General features: G+C 47.0%; 1 protein-coding gene across 1 annotated transcript in view; it reads left to right on the top strand.

The window, feature by feature from the left end:
* BTAF1 (B-TFIID TATA-box binding protein associated factor 1) overlaps positions 1-20,260 on the top strand; it is a 565,336-nt gene that overhangs the window by 257,082 nt on the left and 287,994 nt on the right. The window contains exons 19-20 of the mRNA XM_029609940.1: positions 7,882-8,085; positions 18,757-19,183. Coding sequence (XP_029465800.1) covers positions 7,882-8,085; positions 18,757-19,183 — 631 coding nt within the window. The remainder of the gene's footprint in view (positions 1-7,881; positions 8,086-18,756; positions 19,184-20,260) is intronic.

Here is a 20,260-nt window from a genome sequence, read left to right as displayed (position 1 = left end):
CAGATTTGGTTTCAACTCCTTAGGAGGATTAGTCTTTCACCACCTATGACACAATGCTCTTTTGGATTGCTGCAGCCCAGATGCATGACTCTGCACTTCTTGGCACTGAATCACAGCTGCCAAATCTTGAAGAGTGTTCGAAGATTTGGCAGCTGGGATTCAGTGCCAAGAAGTACAGAGTCATGAGTCTGGGCTGCGGCACTCCAAAAGAGCTTTGTGATGGGTGGTGAGACTAATGCACACAGACTGGGAAAGGGACCTTGGTGTGATAGTATCTGAAGATGGTGAAGCAATGTGACAAGGCAATAGTTAAAGCCAGAAGAATGCTGGGCTGCATATAGAGAGGAATAATAAATAAGAAAAAAGAGGTGATAATGCTTTTATATAGGTCCTTGGTGCAGCCTCACCTGGAGTACTGTGTTCAATGCTGGTGCCTGTAGCTCAAAAGGATAAAGCAGGATAGAGGCAATCCAAAGAAGAATGGCCAAAATGGTGAAGGGTCAGCATTGGAAGACTTACGAGAAGAGGCTGAAGTATCTAAATATGTAGATCCTGGAAGAAAGGAGGTACAGGGGAGATATGATACAGACTTTCAGATATCTGAAAGGTTTTAATGATGCACAGTTATCAAACTTTTTCTGTTGGAAAGAAATCAATAGAACTAGGGATCATGAAATGAAACCCCAGGGGAGGATGACCCAGAACCAATGTCAGGAAATATTTCTTCATAGAGAGGGTGGTGAGTGCTTGGAATGCTCCTCTGGAAGAGGTGGTGAAGATGAAAACAGTCAAGGAATTCAAAGGGGCATGGGATAAACACTGGATGCCGAAAGTCTAGAGGTCAGAAATAAAGACAAGAGAGCATGGGGTAACTTGCTAGTGTGGCAGTTGCTACCCTTAACAATTAAGCCATGATGCTATTGATGCAACATCATTGTTCTCTGCTTCAACGGCAGTGAGAAATGGGGACTTGGATTCAGACAGCAACCAACAAGGGCCCAGACCTTTTTGGTTTGGGGAACAAATAAACATGGAGGTAACTAGCTGATGTATTGCTTGCTACCCTTAATCACTAAGTCCAATACTTTTGATGCAACTCTAACATTGATGTCTGCTTTCACGCAACGATTAAGGGAATTGGATTCAAACAGCATTCTAGCGCCCTGACTTTTACGGTCTAGTAAACTGATAAACATGGGGGTAACCTGCACAGTACAGCAGATACTGGCATAAGCTTGCTGGGCAGACTGGGTGGATTATTTGGACCTTTTCTGCCATCATTTTTGTGTTTCTGTAGGATTCTGGTCAGGCTGGGAAATTCCTCAACTCCAGTCGCTGAAGATTGTGGGTGGTGGTTCCATCCCAATAATCAGGTTCCTAGCCTTTGCAGCCTGAATATTGAGAGGGTACCTCTGCATCCACTGGATCTTCACTAGGAAGTCCTATGGATTGAAGTGGAAGAAGGTTGCAGATTTGCCTTTCAGTTTGAGGGAAAGGCTCAAGATGCTTTCTCCTGCTTGACAAAAAAAAACAAAAAACTGCTGGATTAACTTCTGCATCTTTGAGTCAGGTATTGAGACCAATTTGGGGTTCACCTAAGTACAACTGATATTTACCATCACTCCGTAAAAAAGATAATCCATCTCTGTACAGCTTTTATTTTTCCGATTTGTGTACAGTTGCTTCACTTGAAGCCTCCCATCAAACATTCCGTGATGTCATGGGACCTCAATGTGGTGTTGACTCAGCTTACAAAAGCTCCTTTTGAGCCTATAAACTCATAACAGTTGAAAGACCTGACCTGGAAAGAGGTGTGTTCGGTGGCAGTGACTTTGACCCGCAGAGTTGATGAGCTCCAGGCCTTAGTGACTTATCTACCATATACCAATTTTTTTTAACAATGCAGTGGTTCTACTTCCTAAATAAGTGTCAGACTTTTCCCTTAACTCATTGGTCATCTTTAGAACATTCTTGCCTAGAACAAATGTCCACGAGTGAACGAGTGCTGCAAAGTTTGGATTGCAAGAGCCTTGGCCTATCTGAAGTGGATTGAAACCCTTAGAAAGTCCTCCTAATCTATAATTTTATTGTTATTGGTGGACACGTTATCTCAAGTATCAGTACAGGGAGGAGACCTCAGGTGAGGAGAGCGAGGGAGAAAGATCAGGAATGGGGTGAGAAGAAAGGAGGAGTTCAAGAAGGAACGAGGACTAGGGATGGAGGGGAGGGGAGATGGGGAAGATTAGGAAACTGGGCTGGGGAAGAAGAGGGCGAGAGAAACAAGTTCTTGGATTGAGGAGGAGGGAATAGGAAGGGATGGGGAGTGGGTTCCAGGATCTGGAGAGAAGGGAGAGTTAAGGGAGCTTCCAGGATTTGGAGGATCAAGGGAGGGAAGATGTGAATTGCAGTGAGTGAGAAGAGAGGAGGGAGGTGTCTTTACCTTGCATCCCCTCTCTAGCATCCCACCCAATATGGCTTACACATCCACTTGGTACCAATCCCATCTCTATCACACAACCATGAACACTGCCCCTGATCCTTGTTCCCCTCTCTTTCACACAGAGATGTACACAGCAGCCAATCCTCCTCTCATCCCTGAGTCTTTCTTCCCACCCTCCTAAGCTCCCCAAAATGATCCCTGTTTGCTCTGTCTGCTGCAGGCTCACTTCCCCCTCCTCTCCTTTTCCCTGAACAATGCCTGGGAGGGGAGGAGCAGGAGAAGGAAGCAGGGGGCTGTTCTCTGCTGATTGAGATTCAGCACAGCTGAAAGGCTGCAAATCTTCAGCCAGCTTGCTGCCCCCCCCCCTCCCCCCAGATTTTTGCCACCCTAGACACAGGACTAATGTGCCTATTGACAAATCCAGGCCTGGTTTTAAAGGAACAACAAATGTTGTGATTGTATTAGGGAGCAACAGTTTCTCACAGGACAAGCAGGATAGTAGTCCTGACATATGGGTGACATCACAGGATGGAGCTCAATCACGGAATCCATCTGTCAAAGTTTCCAGAACTTTGACTGGCCCCTACTGGGCATGCCCAGCATGGCACTAACCCTGCAGCCAGCAGGGGTCCCCCTTCAGTCTTCTTATGTCCGCGCAGCATTAGCCACACGGTTAAGGAGCTCTGCAGAGATTCTTGACAGGAATTTTCCTCACGGAATTACTAGAAACAAATTTGCCCCACAGGGGTCCCTCCTTTAGCTTTTGCAAGCCGCGGTACTGCGGCAAGCTTTTTTTTTTTTTTTTACCCGTTTTCCGTCTATTACCGTTGAGTTTGGCCCTCGCGGCCTACTGGCCGTCAACCATACCATGGCTCAATTTTTTCATGGCCATGGCGTCGGGGTTCCGCTGGTGCCCGGAATGTAATCGCACCATGTCCATCACAGACCCTCACAAAGTCTGTGTAATGTGTCTCGGAAGTGAGCACGATGTCCTAACCTGTACCAAATGTTCCCTTATGACACCAAAAGGTCGCAAGGCTAGAATGGAGAAGATGATGTCCATTTCATGGACATCATCAGAACCGGCACCGTCAACTTCGCGCCGGCATCAACCTCTGGCTGGTGACCGTCCGGCATCGACTTCTCGGCCTTCGACACCCTCTACTCCCCCCTCAAGACAGAGGGGATCATAGAGGTAAACATCGCCACCAGCATTGAAAATCTCAGACCATTGAGGGAGCGAAATAGTCGACCTCGCCATCGTCCGAGCCGCCGTCGAAGAAACCCCATCCAGAAAAGGCACCAACCTTTTCAGCGACCAGGTCACCGAGGCAACCTTCACACGACAGGGTATCGGGAGCCGCGACTCCACCTTTAATGGTGGTCCGTCCGGCTATGCCTCTGCCTCCTTCTGAGCCGGGGCTGCTTGCTCCAGGTCTCCGAGAAGAACTAGACCGGATGGTTCAGGAGGCCATCGACAAGGCGATGCATTGATTCCAGGTTCCTCCCACACCGGTACTGATTGCGGAACCGACCATCGACCTGATTCCAGCAGCGTTGGCACCGCTGCTATCGAGGATGGAAGCGCTTATGGCCGCTTTTCCACCGATGGACCCCCGGGTCACCGATGGCTCCGGTGCCCTCCCCGCTTGCGTTGTCATTGGGAGGAGAAACACCGTTCCGCATCCCTTCTTTGGGAGTTCTGCCGATGCCTCAGCCGTCGATGCAGATATGTCCGGTGCCGCCGATCCACCCATCTGTGCCAATGCATCAATCGGCACCACTGAGCCATCCATTGATGCCTGCACCGGTGCCTCCAGTTATTCCTTAGAGTCCTTTGTACCCTCGACCCTCTCCCACTCAATGTACCTCAGGGCCACCTACTTCCCGGGAGTGGACAATGTGTTGTCAGACAAGCTCAGTTGCACCTTTCAACCGCACGAGTGGTCTCTCAACCCCTCAGTAGCGAACTCCATCTTCCACCAATGGGGTTATCCTCAAATAGACCTCTTTGCGTCATATGTAAACCGACCTGATTTGATATTTGTATCGAGAACGTCGGTATATAAAAATGCTAAATAAATAAATAAATAAATAAATCTCAAAATCGCAAAGTAGACAACTTCTGCTCTCTCACTCGCAGCCAACACTATCAGCCAAGAGACGCTTTCTCCCTCTCGTGGGCAACCGGTCTGCTCTATGCATTCCCTTCACTTCCTCTTCTCTCGAAGACTCTCATGAATTTACGTCAGGACAAGGGAACCATGATCCTGATAGCACCCTACTGGCCACACCAAGTGTGGTTTCCAATACTTCAGATCTCTCCATTCGCAGGCACATTCCCTTGGGAAAGACCCACTTCTAATCACACAAAACGACGGGTGCTTACGCCACCCCAATCTTCAAGCCTTGCCCCTGACGGCATGGATGTTGAAAGGTTAATCCTTCAGCCACTTAATCTTTCTGAACCAGTTTCCCGTGTCCTGATTGCTTCACGGAAGCCTTCCACGAGAAAATCTTATTCTTACAAATGGACCAGGTTTACGTCATGGTGCTCTTCTCAGTCCCTTGACCCCTTTACCTGTCCAGTCACGAAGTTTCTGAACTATCTCTGGCATTTATTTATTATTTATTTGGTGCTTTCCTATACCGGCATTCATGATACAATCATATCATGTCGGTTTACATGGAACGGGGGTACAATAACCTTAGATATTAACAATTAACCTTAGATAAATAACCTTAGATATTAACATTTGTCAGTCAGGTCTAAAAACTTCATCAGGATGCATGTCAGTGCGGTAGCCGCTTTCCATAAAGGTATCGGGGATGTTCCCATATCAGTACAACCCCTTGTCACACGTTTTTTGAAGGGCTTGCTTCATCTCAAGCCGCCTCTGAGCCTCCGGCCCCTTCTTGGGACCTCAACCTAGTTTTGGGTTGGCTCATGAAACCACCATTCGAGCCTCTTCAATCCTGTGACCTTCGATATCTCTCATGGAAAGTAATTTTCCTTTTGGCAATCACTTCCGTTCGCAGAGTTAGTGAATTACAGGCTCTAGTTATCTATCCGCCTTACACTAAACTTCTGCAGGACAGAGCGGTACTCCGCACTCACCCTAAATTCTTGCCTAAGGTAGTTTCGGAGTTTCATCTCAATCAATCTATTATACTACCTACCTTTTTTCCCAGGCCCCATTCCAATCCAGGAGAGCAGGCTCTGCATACCCTTGACTGCAAATGGGCTCTAGTGTTCTACCTAGACCGTACAGCTACCCACAGCAAAAGCACTCAATTGTTTGTCTCTTTCCATCCTATCAAATTGGGGCAGCCTGTGGGTAAGCAGACTCTCTTCCTGGTTAGTGGACTGCATATTCTTTTGCTATCAGCAAGCAAGCATTCCACTTCAAGACCGTGTTAAAGCACACTCTGTGAGGGCCATGGCGACTTCAGTAGCACACCTACGATCTGTGCTGCTTCCTGACATTTGCAGGACTGCCACTGGAGTTCTCACCATACCTTTTCAGCCCACTATTGCTTGGACAAAGCTGGAAGACAAGGTTCCATCTTCAGCCAGTCTGTCTTGCGCAACCTATTTACAACGTGATGTACCAACACCCTTCTGCCTGCCCGGTGGGGTTCAGGATGCCCTCGGCCAAATTCCATCCCAGCCTAGTGCTTTGCACTCCTGCGTACATTTGGTGCATACTCTGACATCTTCAGCTCGGTACTCACCCATATGTGAGGACTACCATCCTGCTTGTCCTGTGAGAAAGCAAATGTTGCTTAGGTGTAACAGGTATTCTCACAGGACAGCAGGATGTTAGTCCTCACGAAACCCCACGGTGTTGGGTTCATAACGTTTTCTTATTTTATTTTCGGCACTACCTGTAGCTTTTTAACAAGACTGAAGGGGGACCCCTGCTGGCTGCAGGGTTAGTGCCATGCTGGGCATGCCCAGTAGGGGCCAGTCAAAGTTCTGGAAACTTTGACAGAAGTATTCCGTGATTGGGCTCCATCCTGTGATGTCACCCATATGTGAGGACTAACATCCTGCTGTCCTGTGAGAACACCTGTTACAGGTAAGCAACATTTGCTATATCCTTGGTTCTTAAACACAATTCTTCAGTAGGCCTTGCTAAAAAGTCCTGCTTTTGCATTAAAAGAATCCTGTATTCAGTAACCTAAACAGAGAAGTAAGAAAATTATTTAAATTACATCTTCATCTTTTCTTAATCTGTGGGGGTAACAGTTTTACGAGGCCTAGAAAATAATGCATTCACAATGTGTGGGGCACAAAAGGTATTCATGTGATATGTATTCTTTCCCGATCTAGATTATAAAATGGGTTGAGATCAGTTTTTAAAAGATAACTTGGAGATACTGGTATTTAAATGTCTATCATTTCTCTAACCCTGTCTTTATATACATGTTTTAGATTTTTAAGTCTGTGTCTATATGATTTAAAACAAAAACCATTGATCATTTTTGTAGCTACTGTCTGGACCAACTCAATCAGTTTATATCACTGCATATATATTAGCCGGTTTAATAAAATGTAAAATAGTCTCCAATCGCTATTTATTGCAAAGGCCCACTCAAGACTCAGATGTCTTACTCTCCATCTATAGGTCAAAGTATATTCATGCTTCAATCAGACAGATGTTTAAACTGTAAAACACAGCTTAGCTCCCTGATGAATCGTTTCTGATTGTGAAACATAATTAAGAGGTTCCTTGCTAATATGGGGCATGTCCTCCATATGAATTTATCACCTATTAGTACTCTGCTAGGTAATTTATCAATTCAGAAAGTCAGTAAGTGTATCAAGCAATTTATATTCATAGTGGTTATAGACCCTAATAACTGTCTTATTATAAAATCAGCTGGAGGTGGTCAGTCAAGATCTGGCTATTTGGAAAGAGAAAATGTTGACTATATTTGAGAGGTATAAAATCTCAGCTCTGTTGGATAATAGAGAGCCATAGTATGTTCTAGAGTAGATGGTAAGGCTTTGTGATAAATTGTAGGATTGTGAGAGACCAATACAGTTAGGATTGCAAATTCAAAAATTCTGTGTTTCTAAATTGGATTGACATGACTTCAGTTTTTATGTATGTTTTTATTTTGCTGGAGGCGGTTTCATGTGAATTCTTTTCACAGTAGTAAAAATGATGATTGCACTGATGGATTGGTAAATCTTTATCCTGTGTTGATTACATGTGGGTACTTAAGCCTTCAAAACCTACATATGATTTATTTTGTCTTGAAAATTTTATCAATCTCAACTTTAAAAAATTAAATACATTAATAAATTAGAATTATTACTACACATTTGTTAGCAGATTTACTTGCTTATCTGGGTTAATTAGCATATTGTATCATACCCAAGGTTTGTTTTAATGCTTTTAATTTGAACTGTATTCTCTACTCTTTCCCAGGAATGTAAATCTGTGGCCCGTGTTGTGCAGCCACGCTTACTTGCTGTGCTTTCTGAGCATCTCTATTATGATGAAATAGCAATTCCTTTCACAAGAATGCAGAATGAATGCAAGCAGCTTATTTCATCTTTAACTGATGCACACATAGACATTGCAAACAGAATTAGCTGCAATGTGTTTACCATAGATCAGGCTAATGAGCTGGTGAGTAAATTGCATAGATAGTTATTTTCATTGTACTTGGGAAAAACACAAGAGCGTCATTTGACTACAGTTTGCAGTTATTTAAATCTTGTTGCTTGTTTTGTAACCAAGTAGCTTTTAGTGGAGAGTGATAACCAAAGAAAAGGACAAAACCACAGGCAGAAATGATGAAAGACCAGACATATTCAAAGGTGTGTTTACATTAATGCTCTGAATGTGTTAAATGTTACTGCCAACTTTATAATTGGAATAGATATCTGGATAAAGCTTTAGGATTCTATCAGTAATCATTTTGGATAAGCAGGGGGTGGCTCAAGACAATCTGCCTGGGGCGAGGGATAAGAGGGCCCCCCCCTCCCCCAGGTGCAACATAAGTCAAATAACTGAAGGGGCTGGGAAAGGGAGTCATCCCCCCCCCCCTTTCTTGGAGTGTACCCTTTCAGTGATTAGAATTACTGGGGAATGGGGGAAAGCAAGGGTCAGGGTTCCCAGAGGAATGGCATAGTGTCAGTGAACCTACCATACTCCCAGGAACCCTACTCTCTTATGGGCAGGTACAAGTGTATTAGGTGCCCCAGGCAAACCTTACAGCCTTGCAACACCACCCTTGCTCCCCACGCACAATTAAAAATTATGCATTTATTTTTAAATGTTTTATTAAACACTTCTTGTTACGATTCTGCTTGTGGGATAGGCCCACAAGCAGCCTCTCACCTCAGCGGGGCCTGGAGGCTGCCAATGCTGTTCCTCTGTGGCCTGTGGCCGCCGCATTCTCTGCCTCTCCTCGCGGCCTTGGAAGCCGCTGCTGAACTTCTTTCCTGCGCGGCCTGGAGGCCGCCACCAACACAGTTCCTTCCACGGCCAGGAGGCCGCCACCGAAACATCCACTCCTCGTGACATGGGCCGCTGCTAATCCACCATGCGGCCTGGAGGCCGCCGCTGACACTGCTGCTCCATGCGGCCTGGGAGCTGCCGACAATCCTTCATGTGGTCTGGAAGCCACCGCCGAACACTGCCATCTCTTTGCGGCTAGGCTGCCACCTGCTTTCCTCTTCCATGGCCAGGAAGCCGCCACCAAAGCTCCTCTTCCGTGGCCTGGAGGCCGCCATCGACCGGGTTTTCTTCTGTGGCCTGGAGGCCACTCCGGAGCTCCTCTTCATGCGGCAGGGAGCTGCCATCGATCTTCTTCTTTCTTTGCGTCAGGACCTGCTCCTTCCTTGCGGCATGGATGCCGCTCTTCAAGGTCCTGCCCCTTCCTAGGCACGGCCGCGCCTCTCTGCCTTATTTAAAGGGCTAGCAGTAGGCAGTCCTCCTGAGGTCTTCCTGCTGACGTTTCCAAGGAGTTTTCTCTTCAGCCTTTTAAAGAGAACCTTCCTTCAGACAGTCTTCGCCTTTGCAAGGAGCCAGTATTGGAGCTGGACTGTTCCTGGATTCTCCGTTCCAGCTCTTCGTTCCAGGAGACCTCTGTGATCCTTCCTCACTTCTTCAAGGCACTATGTTCTTAGTTGACATTCCTTGTCTTCATCCGTGGTTTCTGAACCTTGTCTTCAACTTTGTTCCATATCCTGATCTCTCGTCGGATCCCGTCTCCTTGTCTCCAGATGTCCAGATCTCCTTGTCTCTAGGTGTCTCTAGGTGTTCCATCAAAGAACATCCAGAGACTGGACATCTTCTGATGTCCAGTCTCTGGATGTTCTTTGTTCTGATGTCCCCGGTCCAGAAGTACCTGATGTTCCATGCTTTGTGTTCCAGATGTCCCTGATGTCCTCATCTCCAGAGGTCCCTGATGTCAGATGCCCTAGATGTCCAGACGCCATGATGTCCTGGTCCAGAGGTACCTGTGTCCTGTTATATCAGATGCCCTACGTTCCAGTCCTGATGTTCCAAGTTCCGAGTCCTGTTCCTGATGTCCTTTGTCCAGTTCGGATCCTGAAGTAACTGCTAGTTCTTAGCTCTGGGTTCAGCTTTGCCTCGCTCCGGACCTTATCTCCAGCTGACCTTCCTGGGAGTAAATCCATATCGATCCAGTGTCCGTTTCCAGTGGCTGGAGTCCTCTTCCAGTAGGGATCCGTCTTTGAGCACTGCCCGGATTCCTCTTTCTTCCTGAGCCTCAGTCCTGTGCATGTCCTGCATTCCACGTAGTCCGTGACCGGCCTCTTCAGGTTGTGTAGGGCGCACAGTAGGACAGGGTGGTCTGTGATCAGCCCATGTTGGCATGAAGGGACAGTGCCGGTCTGTCTGAGTATTCTGAGTCGTTATCCTTGTCTGATCCAAGTTCCAAGAATCCTTGTCTCGTCAGAGTTCTAAATTCAGAGTCCTTGTCTGAGTATTCGGAATCCTCTGAGTCCACGTCTGAGCATCTTGCATCTAAGTTCCAAACGTCCTCGTCTTGTTCAAGTCTTCAAGCCTTGTCCAAGTCTTGGATTCCTGTCTTGTTCCAAGTTCCAGTACCATCGTGTGGCCTGAACCTCCGTCCGACCTGTCGCATCTGCCACTCCCATGCGGCAGGTCCAAAAGGGCTATCGAGTGGCCGGAGGGATACCCCAGAGACCAGCATTGCGTTGCTGGGTCTCTACTGGTGCGTGCAGGTACGGCAGAGGTTAGGGCTCCAGTGGTCACCCTGTCCACCTATGCTTGGACACGTCATGCCTGCCTCGGCGCTTCCACGGAGCGCCTCTCTGCAGTTGCGCCATGGTCCAAGGGCACACCAATCTCCCCGGAATCGGGAGCGCTCCTGAAACACTTCCTCAACCCAAAAAGGGAGATTTTACATGAAAAAGGTATTAAAAGTACAGTCTTCTGATATAAAAATCACTTATGTATATTTTCTGTCAATAAGCAGGGCATTTAGCCATGCAGCATTGGGTGACATCATCTGTGATGTCACGAGGCAGAGCTTACTCTCTCAAGTCGAAGAGCTTTAAAGTGCACATGCACCAGCATTCCCGCGCTCCTCGAGCCGCCATCTCAGTTTTACTTTTTCCGCAGTACCTCACGGACGGGTATAGCACTCTTGCAATCTCCTCAAGAAAATAGAAGAATCAGAAGAGCAACACCCACCTAGTCGCCATGCCGAAGAGCCCAGGTTCTAAATACTCTTGTGGAAAGATAATGTCAGTGACCGATGGACATAATTATTTTTACTTATGTCTCGATCCCAACCACGACCAAGCTGCATGTAAAGATTGTGGCAGGATGTCCCCAAGGGCTAGATGCCAACAGGCCAAGAAAATGGAGAGGTTGTGGCACTCATCATATACCCCCTCTCTGACACCTAGGGGTCCCAGGTCCAGAGGAGTACGGGGGCTCCTCTCTCCGGGCCCTTTTTGCAGGCGTCTCGATGAAAATCAATACCATTGGTGCCAGTGATGCCTAGCCTGCCACCCATGCTGGCTTCCCGGGAGGAATTGGACCGCATGGTCCAAGAGGCATTGCTTAAAGCCTTACGAGGCTTCCAATTGCCGCCGGTGCCGGCCCCCATACCAACCCCAGAATCGGCTCCCTCAATGGTGGCACCACTCCTCAAGTGCCTCGATACGCTCATCTATGCCTTTTCGACTCCTCTGCCACCGGACACGCTGGCATCGAGTCATCCATCGAGGCCTTCGCAGGTCCCGATTCCAGTACTGGGTTCCTCGGAGGAGGAAGGATCGATTCCCGGCCACGTCCCTCCACGGGAACTGTATGCCGGAGCCCATGCTAGGGCCATCGGGGCTACCTGTACCCAAGCGCAATTCATCTGCCCCGATACCCTCGATGCCAGCGCAGATTCCATCAATGCCTTCCTGTCCTCTTGGCTTTGGCATACTTCCTCCATCGGAAGCTCCACCGGGAGAAGGCGAAAGCCCCTATAATCCATGGGGTGATGCATCCTCAGATGATTCATCACAGACATCCAAGGACCTACTCTCAGAGCTTTCACCGCCGGAGGAAAGGCAAAGATCTCCTCCAGAAGACCTCTCCTTTGCCAGTTTTGACGACAAAATGTCTGAGACTATACCTTTTACACTGGTCATGGAGGAAGATGCTCGCCATAAAATGGAGGTCTTACAATTTGTAGATGCTCCAAAAGAAATAATGGCAATACTGGTACATGAAGTTCTTTTGGACCTCATGCACAGTCTGTGGGAACATCCAAGTACGGTACCCCCAGTCAATAAAAAGTCAGATGCTACCTACCTGGTTCAACAAGTCCCAGGTTTTCAAGAGAGTCAGCTGCCCCACCTCTCTGTGGTTGTGGACTCAGCTCAGAAAAAGGCTAAACGGTCACGTCCACATTCTTCTGCTCCTCCTGGTAAGCTACAGAAAGCATTGGATGCGTTGGGACAAAGGATTTTCCAAGGGTCCATGTTGATATCATGAATTGCAGCATAACAATTATACCTGACCCAATATAATAGAAATCTCTGGAAACAAGTCCAGTAAATTGCAGAGACACTACCACAGCAACAACAAGAAGCCTTGTCCTCCATCCTACAAAAAGGAATGGAAGCAGGTAAAAATGAAGTCAGAGCTGTCTAAGATTCTTTTGAAACAGCATCCAGAGTCTTGGCATCAGGCATAAGTGCTAGACGCTGGGCCTGGCTTAAGGCATCAGACCTGCGCCTGGAAGTGCAGGACAAACTGGTAGATCTACCCTGTACCAGAGACAACCTGTTCGGGGATAAGATCCAGGAAATGGCCCAGTTAAAGGACCATCATGAGATCCTGTGCCAGTTGTCAACTGTCTCCCCAGATGTTCCCTCCGTAGCTCGCAGGGCCACGCGTAGAGAACCCAAGAAACAATTCTATAGTCCACACAGATATTGCCCTCCTGCATCCCGTTCACAACCGACTCGGGCACCTCAGAGGGGACATGCGCACCAAACTAGAACATCTAGACCACAGCCAGCTCCATAAGCTGGCCCCGCGTCTGGATTTTGACTCTTTCCCAGAGAGCAGAAGCCATATTCCAGTGGGGAGCCGCCTGTGCCACATTGCAACAAATTGGCATCCAATCACCACGGACCAGTGGGTACTGTCCATTGTAACCCTTGGTTACAGTCGACATTTTTCAAAAATACCCCCTGGACTTCCCTCCCAATCCATCCTGGAGTTGGGACGACCACACAGGAAAACTCGAGTCAGAGCTCTCAACCCTTCTGTCTGTCTGTCGGAGCCGTGGAACCGGTTCCACCGAATCAGCAGGGAAAAGGGTTCTACTCCAGATATTTCCTAATTCCAAAAAAGACCGGTGGCCTCCAGCCTATTCTGGACCTCTGTGCCTTGAATACATTTCTTCCCAAGGAACAGTTCAGGAAGGTATCCCTGGGCACCATGCTTCTTCTACTTCAACAAGGGGATTGGCTCTGCTCTCTGGACCTTCAAGTCGCATACACCCATATTGCGATCTCCCATCCTCATCGCAAATATCTGCGATTTGTGGTGGGCCACAGTCACTATCAATACAAGGTACTACCATTCGGCCTAGCCTCGGCACCTTGAGTCTTTACAAAGTGCCTGGCAGTTGTGACTGTGCAGTTCCACAGCAGAGGTGTATTCGTTTTTCCATACCTAGACGACTGGCTCATAAAAAGCCAGACAAAACAAGGAGCCCTCAACTCTCTTGGTCTCACCATAAGGCTTCTAAACTCATTGGGATTTCTAATAAATTACCCCAAATCCCAATTGACACAGTCTCATCTTCTCTCCTTTATAGGAGCAGACCTAGACACGACACTGTCCAGAGCATTCTTACCCAACGATTGTGCAATTACGCTGTCCAAACTTGCCAGCTTTATCTGCCGTCGAAAAAGAGCCTCAGCTGGCCAGCTTCTCAGGTTGCTCTGTCACATGGCATCAACAGTCCATGTCACCCCTTTGTCATGTCTGGCCATGAGTGACCCAATGGACTCTGAAATCCCAGTGGTGTCAAACTACTCAGCCGCTGTCGTCCCTGGTACACATAACCAGCCAGCTTCGTCTGTCCCTTGCCTGGTGGACACACAAAGCCACCTTACAAGTGGGTCTCCCTTTCCAGCAACCGGCTCCTCAGGTGACCTTAACTATGGACGCCTCCAACCTAGGTTGGGGAGCCCACATCCAAGGCCTTTAAACTCAAGGGACTTGGACAACAGCCGAAGCAACCCATCAAATCAACTTTCTGGAGCTTCGAACGATGCAGTTCGCCCCTTTTTTGCATTTCAGGATTGCCTCTCCAACAACGTTGTCCTGATTCAAACAGACAACCCAAGTTGCAATGTGGTACCTGAACAAACAGGGGGGCACACGGGCTCTTATCTGCTTTGCCAGGAGGCGGTGCAGATTTGGGCCTGGGCCCTGTCGCATTCCATTCTTCTGAGAGCCATTTATCTATCGGGCACACAGAATGCACTGGCGGACTGCCTCAGACGACGTTTCCAGCCCCACGAATGGTCTCTGGATCCCTCGGTTGTGAGCAGAATCTTCCATCGGTGGGGTCATCCGACCAATGACCCCTTTGCGTCCAGTCAAAACCACAAAATGGAAAGCTTCCTGCTCAGGGACCGGCATGCACCAGCCAGAGATGCCTCGCCCATCCCTGAAACAATGGCCTGCTTTATGCGTATCCTCCGATTCCACTAATAAGCAAGACTCTCGTGAAGCTACAACAGGCCCGGGGCTTAATGATTCTCTAGCCCCGTATTGGCCGCGCCAAATTTGGTTTCCCATACTTTGCGCCTTTCTGTCCAGAACCCCATTCGCCTGGGCACGTCGCCCAACCTCATAACACAGAATCAGGGCAAGTTACACAACCTGAACCTCCAGGCCCTCTCTCTGACAGCCTGGATGTTGAAAGGCTGATATTCCAACCACTCAACCTTTCAAGTGACGTATCTCAAGTCCTAGTAGCTTCACGGAAGCCTTCCATGTGGAAATCCTACCGCTCTAAATGGAAGAGATTTACTTTGTGGTGCATACAAAAGGGCTTCAATCCCTTTTCTTGCCCTGCATCGAGTCTGTTAGATTATTTCTGGCACCTCTCGGAATCTGGTCGCCAGACATCATCTATCCAAGTGCACCTTAGTGCCATCTCTGTTTACCATCAGGGAATAGGGGATGCCCTGATAATGGCTCAACCCCTGGTGAGTTGCTTCATGAGAGGCTTAGTACAGCTTAAGCTTCCTCCTCAGGCCACCAGTCATGGCATGGGACCTCAATGTGGTACTTGCACAGCTCGTGCACACTCCTTTTGAGCCCTTGTACTCCTGCAAACTCAGATACCTTACGTGGAAATTTCTTTTCCTTGTAGCCATCACGTCTGCTCGCAGAGTGAGTGAGTTACAGGCCCTTGTGACCTACTCACCCTACACAAGGTTCCTCCATGACCGGGTGGTTCTCCGTACTCACCCTAAATTCCTTCCTAATTTGGTAACTGATTTCCATTTAAATCAGTCCATAGCCTTGCCCACTTTCTTTCCACGACCTCACGCTCACCCAGGTGAGCGAGCTCTCCACACCTTGGACTGTAAGTGTGCTTTTGTATTTTACTTAGACAGCACTACAGCCCACAGGAAGTCCACTCAACTCTTTGTATCTTTTGATAAGAACATCTTGGGAATGCGGTGGGCAAGCAAACACTGTCAAACTGGTTGGCAGACTGCATCGCATTTTGTTACCAGCAAGCAGGCCTTCCACTGCAGGGACGAGTAAAGGCACACTCAGGCAGAGCAATGGCAACGTCAGTAGCTCACTACCGTTCAGTACTGATTGCTGACATCTGTGACATGGAGCTCTCTCCACACCTTCGTAGCTCACTACTGCCTGGACAAGGCTGGGTGACAGGATTCAGTCTTTGGCCAGTCTGTCCTAAGAAATTTGTTTTCAGTGTAGGAACCCAACTCATCCTACCTCAACCTGCTGTGAATTTCAGGCTGCCTCATCTTTGCCAACAGCACCCCAGTTGTTGTGCCTGTTGCACATGTTTGGTGCTGCTTGGCCTCAGACTTATGACTCAGCCTGTAGCTTGCTATTCACCCATATGTGAGGACTAATATCCTGCTTGTCCTGGAAGAAAGCAGAGTTGCTTACCTGTAACAGGTGTTCTCCCAGGACAGCAGGATGTTAGTCCTCACGAAACCTGCCCACCACCCCGTGGAGTTGGGTTCACTTACATTTTATTAGTTTATTTTTCGCTCGTACTTTTGCTACAAACGAGACTGAAGGGGGACCCCTGCTGGCTGCAGGGTTAGTGGCATGTTGGGCATGCTCAGTATGCCAGTCAAAGTTCTAGAAACTTTGAGAAAAGTGTTCCATGACAGGGCTCCATCTGATGATGTCACCCATATGAGAGGACTAGCATCCTGCTGTCCTGGGAGAACACCTGTTACAGGTAAGCAACTCTGCTTTCTGTCACGCAGTCCCTCACACAATCCTGCTTATTCACGGACTCTCTCCCCCTCGTACACACTAAGCACAATCTACTGCTCAGTGTTTCTCTTTCATACTGTGGTTCTCTCTCTCTCACACTCTGTATAGTGCCTCTCTCCCTTGCATGCACACAGATACACACAGGCAATCTCATTCTGAGTGGCTCTTTCTCCCACATACACAAAGGCACTCTCTCACACTCAGTGGCTCTTTCTCCCTTAGACACAAATACACACAGACATCCTCTCACTTTCAGTGACTATATCTCCCTCATACACTCAGGCACTCTGTCAGACTCAGTGGCTCTTTTTCTCTCACAAGCACACAGGCTCTCTCTCTCACACACAAGCTCTCTTTCCCCCCTCATACACACAGTCAAGGTTTCCCATTCTCTTATGGATCTTTTTTTGCAGTTGTCCATCTAGTTTCTTCTTTTGTCGCTAGGGCGGCCTCTTTGAAGAAGCACTGCTGGGGGTGGTGGCTGCCTCACTAACGATGCATTGCTAGGGAGGGGCCGCATCTATAAAGATGTGCGGTCGAGGGGGCCATGTCACTAAAGATTCTGCAAGAGGAAATCACATTGCTAAAGATGTGCTGCGGGGGCAGCGTCATTGAAGCTGCACTGCTGCGCATTGAAACTGAGCTGCTAGCCCACTGAAGAGTCTTTCTTCTGTCCACAGGGGGAGGGAAGCCCCAAGGGCAGCTCACTCAAGCTTTGCTGCTGGTTTTACTCTTAAGGCAGGGTGAGGCAGCTGTGGCAGGGGCCATTTTTTTGCTGCTTCAAAATTTTGCTGCCTGAGGCTGCTGGCTCACCCTGCCTCATGATAGAACTGATCCTGTGAATCAGTGATTGAAATTAGCTTTTTGGTTGCCGTCAATAGTGTCATGTCATTACCACTAACAAAAAAAAAATAAATCTTAAAGCTGTAATGCATGCCAAAAATCCTTTGAGAATTCTGTTTTCTGTTAAATAAAATCACAAAAATGACCCCACTCTTTATTGTAAATGTTTGCTTCTGAAGTTTAACTTATTCCCACCATTGTTAATCTGAGTAAATTGAGGCATTGTTATGCTGATCCTCATCAGAAGCATATGTGAGTATCATACTGATAATGCAAAGTGTAAATGTAGAACACATGACTGAAGTTTGAATTTGATAGAGAAGATTTTTAAAACGAAAACGCTTTATATCAATGGTATTTACTTTTGGTCCTCAAGGGCTGCATATGAGTCAGATAATCCCTGATGATTATACATGCTATTTGCATACAGTTGAAGCATTGAATATTTGATGTAGATATGTATACATAGAGGTATCCTGAAAACTCAACCTGTACCCATTCTTTATTCTGAAACAAACAAAAAAAAAATTCTAGCCCAGGGGTTAGAGAAGTGGGCTACAAACCAGGGAAACCAGGATTCAGATCCCACTGCCGCTCCTTGTGAGTTTGGGCAAGTCACTTTATCTTCCATTATTTCAGATATAAACTTAGATTGTGAGCCCTCTGGGGATAGGGAAATACATATTGTACCTGAATGTAATCCGTTCTGAAGTGACTGAAAAGCAGAATGTATATCAAATAAATAAATAAAAGATGGGCGACCTTAGGAAAAAAGGCCAAATATGCACATCATAAAGACATAAACCTGAAAATTATTTGAACAAATACAAGTGTGCTTCAAAATTAGAATAGCCATAATAATCTAGCCTCCTTATAAAATACATTGACTTTATTTTCTTACCCTTTCTCTGTATACTTTCATCTCCAGCAGATATATTCAGTGTTGAGTTGGAAGCATTATTAATTTATACTGTAGACTCCACAGCTTACTTTCTGGTGACATGAAAGAAAGTAATCAGTGTGCATAGACCATTTAAAACTCCAGAGAAATTTGAGGATTGTTATAGTGTGTGAATAAATGTTAGTCTGTGATCTAAAAAATGATTTTGTATGATACTTAAATTCTGTATTTATATCTTGCCCTTCACTCTGGGTTACATAATATTGAAAGTTCATAAGCTCAGTCATGTCAGGGCTTGTCAATGTGTATGTTTATAATATTTTTTAATATTAGATTTGACTCTCACCTTTTCATTGGTAGCTTAAGGCAAGTTGCATTCCGATACTTTAGGTTTGTGCAGCATTACCTATATGAATTATAAAACTACAGATGTCATGAAAAAGTAAATTTATAGGCATGTATTGTATAAAACCTGTATAAACAAAGTACTCAGACCTCAGATAAATCATTTGCTCTTTTTTTTTTTTTTTTTTAATTAGGTCACTGCTGTTTTTAATGATGCAACATCTGCTGTTAGTTTAAATCCCAAATTGTTGCAGCATCTGGATAGTAAACGGCAACAGGTTCAAATGACTGTCACAGAAACAAACCAGGAATGGCAGATTCTACAGCAGAGAGTTCATACTTTTGCTGCATGTGCTATTGTAAATTTGCAGCAGCTTCCTGACAAACTAAACCCAATCATAAAACCATTGATGGAAGCAGTTAAGAGAGAGGAAAATACCCTGGTGCAGAACTTTGCAGCACTATGCATAGCTAAACTACTGCAGCAATGCACATTGAGAATGCCTTGCCCAAACTCCAAAATAGTAAAAAATCTCTGCAATTCACTCTGTGTGGACCCTCATCTTACGCCTTTAGTAACTTGTCCAGCACCAGCACTAAGCAGTCAGGAGAACTCCAAAGGTATGTTGTGACTCAACTTTCTGTTACTGTGTGGGTGCGAACAGAGTGAGCATGTATAATCTGTATACTGCAAACATGACTGATATTTCAAACACAACATTGTAAAAAGTTCGATAATTCTGTTTTTAGTCTAAAGCAAATAGCAATACTAAAGTAATAGCAATACCAAAGCAAAAGGTAATAGCAATACCAAAGCAATACTTTGGTAATAGCAATACTAAAGTATTGCTATTACCAAAGTTACTAACTTTAGTTTTCCTTGCGTGTAGCAGATGGACTCAAAACAAGTGGGTATAGCGTGCTCGTGCTAGCAGTTGGAGACGGATCTGACGTCAGCACGAGTACATATACCCCCACAGGAAGTGCAGCAACTCAGTATTTCCTAGCGTGTAGCCAGATGGACTCAGAACAAATGGGTATAGTATGCTTGTGCTAGCAGTTGGAGACGGATCTGACGTCAGCACGGGTATATATACCCCCACAGGAAGCATAGCAACTCAGTAATTTCCGCCTCCAAAGCAGTTTGGAGCTTCCAACGCTCGCTGAGCGTTCATCCAAATTCTACTCGACTAAATTCTTGAAGACTTCTATTTGAAGATTGAGCACCTCACTCCTGCGGTGATACCCTAGGGTCCCTCCCCCAGTTGAGTTTCCCGAGGCGATTTCCGTGGTCCCTCGGAGGTGAGAGCCTCGGTCCGGTGGCCAAATCACGGCAGGGACCTAGCCCCCCGGGTGAGAAGGGCTCGGGCGCGGCGTAGAGGCGTCCTCGGTCCCGACCCATGCATGGTGAGGACTTAGCACCCGAGTGAGAAGGACTCGGGCGTGGCTTAGAGGCAGCGGGTGCACTTCCTCGAGCGCGGCGGTGAAGGTACTTACCCTCTTCCCCCGCGGCCGGAGACCGCCCGGGTCACAACCGGGAAGTGCTGAAGGTCAGGTAAAGGCGCACATCTTTCTTTGGTCTCCGGAGGACGAGGATCAGCGGGGTCGGCCCCCGTGGCGGCCCGCCATTTTGCCTGCCTGTTCACTTTCGTGTTATGCGCACATAGCTACGCGCACGTTGTTACGCACACGCTGTTA

The sequence above is a fragment of the Rhinatrema bivittatum genome, chromosome 7 (assembly GCF_901001135.1).
Source record: "Rhinatrema bivittatum chromosome 7, aRhiBiv1.1, whole genome shotgun sequence".
Lineage (NCBI taxonomy): Eukaryota > Metazoa > Chordata > Amphibia > Gymnophiona > Rhinatrematidae > Rhinatrema > Rhinatrema bivittatum.
This window is presented reverse-complemented; position numbering and strand designations above follow the sequence as displayed.